Raw genomic sequence first — 11671 nt, 5'->3', positions numbered from 1 at the left:
TGTCTGTCTGTGTGTGTGTCTGTCTGTGTGTGTGTGTCTGTCTGTGTGTGTGTGTGTGTGTGTGTGTGTGTGTCTGTGTGTGTGTGTCTGTCTGTCAGTGTCTGTCTTTCTGTCTGTCTGTGTCTGTCTGTCTGTCTGTGTATGTGTGTGTGTGTGTGTGTGTGTGTGTGTGTGTGTGTGTGTGTGTGTGTGTGTGTGTGTGTGTCCATGATAAGCATCATTTGTCTGAAAACACAGAGACTCTGTGAAGGATATTAATCAGTAAGAGTCTCTCCTGAAGCGAGAAGCTGTTGAATCCAGAATCAGAGTCGAGTCAGATTGATTACAATCAAATAAAAACAAGATATGAATGAAAGGATATGAGTAAATAAATGAAAGTATAGAATATCTTGATAAAATCATAATAAACTATCACCTCCTCGCGGTCGTATCCCTCCGCCACTCAGACTAGTTCCACGTCACTTCCCTGTTGTAAGAGTCAGAGAGAATATGAACCATCTGTGTGAAGTCTTGAGTAATGGCTATAAAGTGTTTTGTGAGGTCACTGTGACCTTTGACCTTTGACCACCAAAATCGAATCTGGAGTTCATGTTTTTACCAAATGAGAAGAAATGAAGGTGTCAGTCAGGGAGATGTGCAGGACACAGCATGAAGTCTCACACCGATTACACAGATATTAGCTGAAGCTTTTAGCCTGCTAGCCATGGCGGGGGCGGGGGGGGGGTTCAGGTATGATCGAAACAGCTGAGGACAAATGCTCGTCACACGTGAAGCATCCAGGGCCACATGCGGTTTTCAGACAATATCGAATATCAATATTGAAGTATTGAATTCCAGCGTGTTGTTTGGGTGCGAGCTGCTGAGGCTCGAGTGGATCACTGACACTGACGCTGTTGGATGAGGCTGCAGATAAAACACCACCTCTGCTGTAGAGACGGTGAGATGTGTTTGAGTCTTTCTCCAGGAGGAGAATGATGAGCTTTCTGAGGGGTGAAGGAGAGAGGAAGAATCATTGTCTTCTTGCAGGGAAGAGATCACTCCTTCATGCTCTCTATCATCCCTTTAGTCGCAGAATGAGAATAAATTGTGATAAATGACTCCGGCTGAACGCTGGTCTCAGAGCAGCCTTTGTCTCTGACATGTTTTCAGGCTTCTCTGTAATTCAGATCGGCTCTAAAACAGAGACTAATTAGAGGTTTTTACCATTTTAATTTCCTCATTAACACATATTTATTATCAGATTTGTTTTCCAGTCATTGGTCGATAATTAGTTTTTTGTGTTTTTTAATAATGAGGCTTCAGATTCGTCAGAGCCCGAGGGAGGAGCGGAGCATCAGAGTTTGACAGTCTGTCTCGTGTAACTAAAACTCCAGGCTTTGATCAAACATAAAAGACACTTTCAGTAACAAAGAAGATTTTGATGAGAATTCCTCCTTTTGTGCACAAATGAGTCCGTCAGAGATTTCACCCACAGGCTGAGATTTCATCACTGCAGCGCTGCAGCTCTGCAGTGGTGTTTTCAGGGTTTGTTTGTGCTCCATGTTCTCACTGAGATGTTCCAGCAGTCAGGCGTCTCTGCTGCTGTAAGTGGGAGGAATTTGAACCGTAAGCATTCAAAAAAAAACCCGCATGAAAGATCTGAGTGGAAAGATCACGCAGAGCTTTTTCATCTCTGCAGTTCGTTGTGTTGAGGAGTGAAAGCAGCAGAGAGAAGAATCCTCTCACTGACACGTCTGTTTATCTGTCCACTCATTTCACTGAGGACCTCTGAAACTCTGTCTCCTAGAAACTACATTTATACACAACTAAACTGCAACAGCAAATGTGTTTGTAGGAAACATGACTGAGACCAGATTCTACTTCCTGTTCAGACTCTCTCTGCTCTCGGCTCCAGGTTACAGCTCCTCCAGTGTAAAGGTCTGTGTCCATGTGTAGTGTGATTATAGATTATAGATCAGCTCTAGCTTCTATATTAATACTGTGAAAGTATCAAAGCCTCAGTCCACAGAGAAATGCACACAGCCTGTATTCAGAAACTGATCCAGCCCCGTGAGGAAAGTTAGAAATGTAGAAACGATCTGATGAAACGAGTTATAACAGTTTTCAGATACTGATGCAGGTTCACTATTTGGAAAGATCAAGTTAATGCTCACTACTCATAAATCTGACTAATGAGTCACCACCATTTATAACTGGTGAAAGGAGCTTTACTGCAACTCATTAATAAATGATGATGTGTTTTACACTTTACATTGAGGCTCCTTTCACCAGTTATAAATGGTGGTGACTCATTAGATCAATGAGTAGTGAGCATTAACTTATCTTGCCAAACAGTGAGCCAAAACTGTTTTATAACGTCTTTATAATTGTTTATTCATGATTTATAAAATGTTAACAACTGAATTGATAACCTTATTATAAACCATTCTTTTCATCAATATATTTGATTTGCGTCCGTGGACAGTCAGCTGATCCTCCAGACTGAAATATCTCAACAACCATTAGATGGATCGACTTGACAGTCGATGAATCCTCTCGACCCTGACGATGCTCTGACTCTTCCTGTGTCTCCACAATGAGGCTGACATTTACAGTGAAACATCTATTGTATAGATTGTCATGTTATTGACTTTTCATCATCTGAGACGCTGCCGTGTGGAACTGCCACATGGTGATGATACAGATCTGATGCAGGTGTGGCTGACTACCTGTTTTTGATTGGCTTACTATTGATTTAAGAAGAGTCGTTAGAGGAAAGACTGCAGATTAAACTCCTCACTTTCACCAGCTGCAGGATACAAACCAAACCTGGTGGAAATAATCACAGATTCAACGTGGAGTGGTTCTCCAGGAAAACATGGCCGACTGCAGCTTGTTCCACTGATGTGTGATTTATTTATTTAAATGAATCTGTGTTTGTCTCTTTGGTGGAAACACAAACTCAGACATGTGAAATGTGACGATATGAAGAGTCCAAATAAACTCATGGAAAACCGTAGTAACAGCTGTTAGATAAAGGTACGAGATTCCCCTCTGATTTGTATTGAAGTAGAAGTATTCAAACATTAGTACCTCAAACTTGTACTGAAGTGAAGTACTGAGTGAATGTACTGCAGTGAGGAAACGTCACAGTCAGAAGCTGCTGTTGATTCACAAACACAGTAATAAAATAAAATGTCTCTGAGACAGCAGCTGTGGCGCTGATATCCATTTAATTTAATGCAGTTAACGAGAAGAAACAACAGCAGCTCGTTTCTGTTTCCAGAAATCCTTTAAGGTAAAGAGCCGAGGACAGAAAACTGACGAAGACGAGCAACAAGCTCGAGTCTCTTTGTGCTCATCGGTCTGACTCATTTTGCATCTTTGTGGCTGGTGGTTGTTTCGTATCTCGCTGTCGTTTTGTGTCTCTTCGTGGTTGTTTTGCATCTTTTTACAGTCGTGTTGTTTGTTTGTGGTTGTTGTTCGTGTCTGTATTAAGTCGCCTGATTGAGTCTCTTTAAACAGGCCTGTTCGAGCAGCACAAGCTGAGGCCGGATGAATCTTACTGCAGTTTACAGTAGCTCATAGTTTAACATGAAAACACAACAGTGGTTTGTTATTTATGAGAGTCGGAGCCTAAAATAAAGCTGTAATCCCTGTGAATCATACGTACTGTACGGTCTTATATAACACACTGCGGCTTGTTTGTTGTGCGTCACTTGTATGAACATGTTTGTGTTTTTCACAGTATGTATGCACGCCTGTAACCAGCCATGACGAATGTGTTTGCTCTGCTTTTAAGAGGATTTTCCGTGATGACATGTGATGTGTTGTGTTCACATTAATACGACAGGTGCTGCTCCACTAAATTGGATTTCCACCCTCTGAATGGTGTGGCTCAGATATTCCTCTGTTCTCTCACATGCTTTCAGTTCATCCTGACAGATTTTTTGAACAGTGTCGTTTTTTTCTGTCTGCTGATGCGATGGTTGTAAATCATGTTTTTTTTTAATGAGTTTTGATAATGGTGTCTCTCCTCTCTGCCTCCGTTGTTATTTCCACAGCTGCTCTGGGAACTCTGGAGTTTGAGCTGAGATACGAGCAGAGCTCCAGTGAGCTGCACTGCACCCTGCTCCGGGCCAAGGTAAGGAAGCCCCGCCCCCTCTGAAAGAGTGTCGGGACGAACTCTGCGACCTCTGTGCCATCGATCAAACTCGTGATGAAGCATTACCCACCTGTGAAACAAATACAGGGAAATATAGTTTATTATGTAATTAAACTCCACTCACAAAGGTCTAGTATCACCTGGAGATTTGCATCTCTGATCATAAATGAAATCCGTCTTCATCCCATGTGAATCAGAAGGAATTAGTTTTCTTTTATTCCCCCTCCGCCGTGTGGAGAGTTATGGAGGCTGCAGTGGAGCATATTCATAAAATCCTTGATAGTGTTTCAGTGCAAATTCAGATTTATTGATCCACTCAGACCCGTGATGTTTCAGACTCCTCTGCTGATTCTTCCTGCGAATTTCACTGGAAAATACACTTTTATCTAGTGAATGTGGCTGAGAATGAAGCATGAAACCAGGGTTTAAATTATGATGTTGAGGGGGTCTGACCCCCCTGATTAGAACTTTTAATCCCAAAAAGAGGTAATAACAATGGTTTTGGGGAGCGGGAACATTTATATATCCTACTTGCTTGAAATTGTAAATATTCCCATTTTCATGTCTGGAAGATTCTTGTAATACGATTTCAGACACAACTCAAGTGGAAAGTTCCATTTCTATAGTTCTATTTCTATAGTTCTATTTCTATAGTTCTATTTCTATAGTTCCATTTCTATATTTCTATTTCTATAGTTCTACTTCTATAGTTCCATTTCTATATTTCTATTTCTATAGTTCTATTTCTATAGTTCTATTTCTATAGTTCCATTTGTATAGTTATATTTCTATAGTTCCATTTCTATATTTCCATTTCTATAGTTCCATTTCTATACCTTGACATTAGCTTAATGTGTTCCTCACTCCATCAGTGGCTCCTGTCCTCTAGTCTCTGCTCCCATGTGTTGCACAAACAAATTGAGACACTGTAGGTAAAGCTAATTAGCAGTTGCTAACTTTGTAGCTTGTTTAATACACTTTACTTTCTTACCCTCAGAGTTCCTCAATTAGATTCTGTGAAGTATCTACAGATAGACGCTAATGTTAGCTAGTTTCTAACTTTAGCCTTTAGTTACAGTTTTGCTAACTAATATTAGCTAGTTTCTAACTTTAGCCTTTAGTTACAGTTTTGCTAACTAATATTAGCTAGTTTCTAACTTTAGCCTTTAGTTACAGTTTTGCTAACTAATATTAGCTAGTTTCTAACTTTAGCCTTTAGTTACAGTTTTGCTAACTAATATTAGCTAGTTTCTAACTTTAGCCTTTAGTTACAGTTTTGCTAACTAATATTAGCTAGTTTCTAACTTTAGCCTTTAGTTACAGTTTTGCTAACTAATATTAGCTAGTTTCTAACTTTAGCCTTTAGTTACAGTTTAGCTAACTAATGTTAGCTAGTTTCTAAAAAAGTTGACGCCCCCTGATGGTCACTGTAAAATTCGCACTGTAAAACCCCGGATATGGGCGACATGATGTTTATCTGAGGCAGGTGGAAGCAGCAGCCATACTGTCAGCAAACAGAGTGTTTGAGTGTCTGGTTGCTGCTGAGTCAGAGGGGTCGTTGGTCTCGTTGACCTGTAAACACTGAGGCTCAGAGCAGGTGTTAAATGTTGGGAGGAGATAAGGAGCAGAGCCTCAGGCTGCTGCAGGAAAACCTGTGTTCAGTGTGAAGAGCAGGTGTCGAGTCCGGGACTACAGAAATCACTGCTGAGCAGATACCTGCACACACACACACACACACACACACACACACACACACACACACACACACACACACACACACACACTCTCTCAGTAACAGTTAGATTAGGTGTCAGGTGAATTGTACCTGGGCTCAGACTGAGCTGTAGATGTACAAGCCTGTTGTCACTCCCTCTGGAGCAGGTGTCACTTATTATTTCTGACACATAAATTTGAATTCCTCTGTGGCTCCTCTGACGTGGTCTCAGATCGTCGGCTCTGACAGGATTACACGAGGCAGCAGAACGACGAGCAGCAGGTGATCCGACAGTACAAAGCTGGTGAGAGGTCAGTGCAGCCAACCTGTGCTGCTGGTTCCTGTAGTGTTATTTAGAAATATCGTCAGGACGCAGAGTCTATCTTTGTTGACTTTATTGACTCATAACATAACACTGGACTGAGACTCACTGAACTGTACCTGAACTACTTCTGCAGCGTAGTAATAATACTCCCAGCCTCTTTCTGCGTATCACTACCTGTGTTGACATCACTTCCGTATGCTTGCACTTAACTGCATAAAATAGTACCATTACAATACACCACCCTCACTTTGAGTCTTTTAAGACATGTACAAAATGAACTTTACTGTACTTTCATCTGGATGAATAACTGTGACTCAGTCTAACTCAAGATGCTTGATTGATAACAAAACTAACTCTTGACAAATATGAATTTACATCATCACATGTTTGCATTAACTCTTTTTTTTTCTTCACATGACCAACATATGTGACAAAAGAACAATATGTGACAAAAGCTGTTTTTGTCCATCAATAAATGAGGATATCGTCCATGTTAATGGCCACACCTTCATGGTCCTGCAAGAGCTCTGTCATTTCACGCTGAAAGATTTCAGGTGCGCTTGTGATTCCAAATGGCAGTCTATTGAAGGTGTACCCACCAAAAGGAGTAATGACTGTCGTTAGTTTGGCACTCTCACTATCACACATCTGCCAGAAGCCACTGGCTGCGTCTAAAAGGGAGAACACCTTGGCACCGGCGAGTGTTGGCAGGATATCATCGATGGTGGGTAGGACGTATCTTTCCCTTTTCACAGCTTTGTTCAACATTTTTAAATCAACACACAATCTTGGCTGGTCTTTGTTTTTCTTGGGTACAGGAACCGTTGGAGCAGGTTGAATTACACCCGTCTTTACCATGTGGTCTAGCTCCTGTTGTACTTCTGGCAGCATGGGCACTGACACACGTCTGGCGGTTGACACGCTGTAGGGGACTGCATGTGATTTTGATGGGCTTTATTTTCAGTTTTCCCACTTCATCTGTACAGTAGAGTTAATCTCCTCTATGCACTTAATTAAGCCCATTGCACTAGCAACATTGCGACTCAGTAAGTGGCTATGTGAACCTCTTGTCACATTCACTTTGAACCTGAATCTTTTCTCTTTTCTTATTGTAGTCGCTACAAAGTGACCTAAACAGTTCAGTTTACCGCCTGGGCTGTCAAGTTTGTTCACTGTTTTCTTACGTTTTGGCTTCTTCTGTCGCTGATTAAATGTCTCTTCTGGTATGACACTTGTATCTGCTCCTGAATCAATCTTAAAGTCTATTTCAATACCTTGTATTGGCAGTTTCACTGTCCATGCATTGCTTGAATCCTCCACGTCTGTGATTTCTCCAAGGAAGTGTACTTGGCTCCGTGCACTTTCCTCTTCGGGTGCAGTTACCTCGTTAACCACACGGGGGCGACAAACGACTGCAGAATGTCCCAGTTTCTTGCAGCTGCGGCATTCAGCATTACGTGCTGCACATTTATCTTCTCTAGCGTGCACACGACCACATCCAGAGCATTTGTGTCCTTTGTTTACGTGTTGTGCTTGTTTCGCCTTGGCCTCTTTATTGTATCCATGACCGTTATTGTGCCTCTGTTTATCTCTGGGTGGCGGACGCTTGTATGCTACTTCACTGACTTGTGCACAGTTAGCATTAGCCCCTTGCTCACTGAGCTGTGCTGTTTGACTTGCTCTGACTGTCTCAGTAGCTCTACCGCTTTATTGAGCGTCAGGTCAGGTATCAGCTGTAGCTTTTCTGATAGCCTTTTGTCTAATATCCCAATGACCAACCTGTCACGGATATTTTCATCCTTGGCTTCAGCAAATGCGCAGGTGTCTGCTAGCTCGTGCAGGCTCCTGATATATCCCTCCGCCGTTTCTCCAGGATGTTGAGTGCGCTGATGGAAACGAGCTCTTTCGTGAATAATATTCACCTTTGGCACAAAGTAGCTTTCCAGTTTCTCCATTACACTCTCATAATCATTCTGATCTTCCTCATCAGAAAATGTGAAAGTCTTATAAACGTGCTCTGCCTCCTTCCCAAGCGAGTAGAGCAGTGTACAGATCTGTACTTCTGCGTCTTCTTTGTTGAGTTTCGTTTCTATTCTGTAGCGGTGAAAACGCCGCAAGAAGTCAAAACTCTCCGGAGGTGGGAATTTCGCCATTTCGGACGACTTCTGACACCATGTAGTGTTATGTAGAAATATCGTCAGGACGCAGAGTCTATCTTTGTTGACTTTATTGACTCATAACATAACACTGGACTTAGACTCACTGAACTGTACCTGAACTCCTTCTGCAGCGTAGTAATAACACTCCCAGCCTCTTTCTGCGTATCACTACCTGTGTTGACATCGCTTCCGTATGCTTGCACTTAACTGCATGAAATAGTACCATTACAATACAGTTCCAACCCTGTAGCCAGACAGCAGTGTTGATGTTGCATGACCTCTTATTCTCTACAGGACCTGCTCATGGCAGCGGTGGTACTGTGCGGTTCAGGCTGGAGAAGGATCCAGTTCCTGTTTGAGGCTGTGAAAATGCAAACTAAAAAACAAGTGATTGAAATGGGAAATCTTGCAAATAGTAATTTAAAAAAAAAATGCTCACAATAGTTGGTTTTTCAAACAGTTTGTCAAAGCAACATTTTGCAAAAGTGAAATGGGAACACATGTCGCAGCTGACAGTCGTTACATGCACCAGACGCCTTCAATTAAACACAACGGCTGCTGCAGTGGATTGTCGTTCCAACAATTATCTGATGGCGGAAACCCTTCGCCATGTTGAATTGGAATGATATCACGAGAGGAGAAACCCAAGCATCAACCTCCAAGACTGAAAACTCACGCCAACACTGAAGAATCAAAAACATGCAGTTCCTCTGTTCCTATGTTAAAATGTCCAACTTTACAGCAGAAATGAACATGTTACGTCCATCTTTATTTACAGTCTATGGAGAAGACGCAGCTTTGTTCACGTCACTGAGTGGAAGCACAGACCATTCGTAATGTGTTTTGTTGACTTCTCTAAGACTGTGATGGAAACGTGGCTACTGTTGTTTTCAGTCTTTTCTCTTGACCGTCTGAAAACACTTTAAGAGTAAATCCAACCTTTGTGTTGTTTGTCCAGCTAAGCTTAGGACTGTTGGACGGGCTCATTGTTGCTGCTCACGTCATGTTTTCAGCTGCCACCAGGGGGCAGTGACGAGCCCATTACGCTTTATTGGAAGTGTTTTCTGGTTTTCACAAGTTGGATGTAAAAGCTTGAAGCGCAGAAAGTTCCATATCGTTCAAATACAGGATTGGTTGTGATTGTTTCTGCTGATTTCTCGTGAGGCGACACATTCAGAGTCTCCTCAGGTTGAGATGATGAAAAGAACAACATGTGCCACTGAGACCATCAGGACTCAGATGTGATCAGACTGAGATGTTTCTGTGCGTCCTGCCTCACTCACTCTGCAGCTTCATGCTTCAGCTTCATGCTTCAGCCTGATGAGTGGAAGGTTGAAATCGCGGCACAAAGAGGAGCGACACTAGAGAACAGCACCCGGATACAAACACAAGTCAGGTTTAAATTGCTTCATTATCTCAGGAACGGGAGATGATCTGAGCACCTGCTGCCACCGAGCTTTGTCTCCGTCCTCTCCTCCAGCGTTTTCTTTATTTGAGTACCTACTTGAATGTCAATGACTTCCCTCCCGGCATCGACTGGTTCCTGCAGCTGAGAAAGAAGCAGTTTCGGATCGAAGCAGGTGGATTAACTCAGCGCTGCCTGTTGTGAAGATGAAGGAGAGCTCAGACAGAAAACGAACATTAGCTGCTGCTGTTAGTGAACATGTGAATTGGTCTCCTGTCATATTAAGGCAGATTTACAGTGTTTCAGCTGCTGTGCGTCTCAGACATGGTGGGTTAATGTTCGTCAGACGGTAGAAGAACAAAACTTTCTCTTTGACTTTTTATTTCTTGATGCTTTTTTCTTCTTATCGATAGAGAAGATCTTTAAGGTGTTTTTTACCTTGACATGTTTGACTGCTGTCTTCCTGCAGTCTTCCTCAGAAGATGAAGAAGGTGATGTTGCTGTGACGTGTCTTATCAGCTGTTGTTTATTTCCTTCAGAACAGCATCCCAGGTGTGGGACAATATGTACCCCTCGTCCCAGGTCACGTTCACTCCTTCGGGCTCGATTTCCTGTTGAAATCTTGGATTTCTGTTGGAGGCTGGTGCCAGACAAACACAGTGCATCCACCCTCTGTACGGTGGCCCTTTTAGGACATGCCAAGCTCACCTCCTCACTGTGTAGTTTGGATTTACACCTGTGCCGTCGTTAACACCTGCAGTGTGGCTGGATGTGCTAACAGTACCACATGCTAACAGTGCTCACATTCTTTCATTCGCTGTGTGATACAGAGCCACAGTAAGAAGATCCGCCTGGTTTCATTAATGAATATGAGACTTTTCTGTTTGTTTCACCAGAGTCACTCAGTTACTGAGACTCATATTAAAGCTCCACCCAGTCCAAAGGTGGATGTCCATGTGATGTCTGATTATACAGCAGGTCTACGTTGGCACAGACATTCACTAGGACTCAAGGATGAGCTGATTAGATTTTATTGGTCAAAGGTCAAAATGAGTGTGACCTTTTTAAAACACTTTTTATCCATTACACAAGACTTCACACTGACGGTTAATACTTTCTCTGACTCTGGATAAACAGGATGTAGCCTGAAACTAGTCTGAGAGGCGGAGGGATACGGCCACGAGGAGGTGACTAGTTTCCCTCTAAAGCCGCACAGAACAAAAATGAAATACTAATCTTAAAATGTAAAATAATGTTTCATCTTTGAATTTATTCCTCTTGAAGATCAGCCCATCAGACTCTCGCATGCTGCGGTTTACATTCAGGCTGAGAGTAATTTAAACTTACATTACAGCCGAGTATCTACCGCCGGCACGCCTGTAAGGTCACAGCCTCACAGGAGGAGAAATCCATCATGGCCGCCGTCTCCTCAAATGTCAGAGCTGTTGAAAGAAATTTAGGAGCAATTTCTCATGATGATGTGTTTCCCGCTGATGAGGTCGAGAGATTCAAATCAAGTGTTTCATCTGATCCTTTGTCCATGAGGAGAAACCATCCATCCTGCTGTCTCTGGGAGGAATCACAGGTTACTACATTCATTAGAAACATGAATAAATAAACATATTAATAATAATCTGTCACGACTGTGTAAGCTTGATTAAATGACTTGAATGACCAGATCTGAATGTCAGAACCAACACGCATGGTTAAAGAGGAGGGGCCTGTGTGGAGCTGAGACTTACACTCACTGACCTGTCAATCAAAGAGGCCACGCCCCCAATCCTCCATAACTGTAGTCCTTGATAAAATGTAAACAGGTGAGTTTTATAAACAGGTGAGTTATATAAACAGGTGAGTTATATAAACAGGTGTCATGAAGGAGGAAATTATCTCTAGAGACCAAAACTGTTTTTGTACCAGGCTG

The 11671-nt window shown here is 42.4% G+C and overlaps 1 protein-coding gene across 1 annotated transcript in view; it reads left to right on the top strand.

The window, feature by feature from the left end:
- Positions 1–11671, top strand: part of LOC111669790 (double C2-like domain-containing protein alpha) — a gene marked incomplete at its 3' end in the record, with an annotated part of 21502 nt that overhangs the window by 1265 nt on the left and 8566 nt on the right. The window contains exons 3-4 of the mRNA XM_087179300.1: positions 3912–3936; positions 4044–4123. Of these exons, the coding sequence (XP_087035426.1) occupies positions 3912–3936; positions 4044–4123 (105 nt within the window). The remainder of the gene's footprint in view (positions 1–3911; positions 3937–4043; positions 4124–11671) is intronic.

Source organism: Seriola lalandi, unplaced genomic scaffold, assembly GCF_002814215.2.
Source record: "Seriola lalandi dorsalis isolate HSWRI2012SDOR001 ecotype SW California unplaced genomic scaffold, Sedor1 jcf7180002054819, whole genome shotgun sequence".
Taxonomy (NCBI): domain Eukaryota; kingdom Metazoa; phylum Chordata; class Actinopteri; order Carangiformes; family Carangidae; genus Seriola; species Seriola lalandi.
The sequence above is the reverse complement of the archived record's forward strand: the minus strand, read 5'-3'. Positions and strand labels throughout refer to the sequence as shown.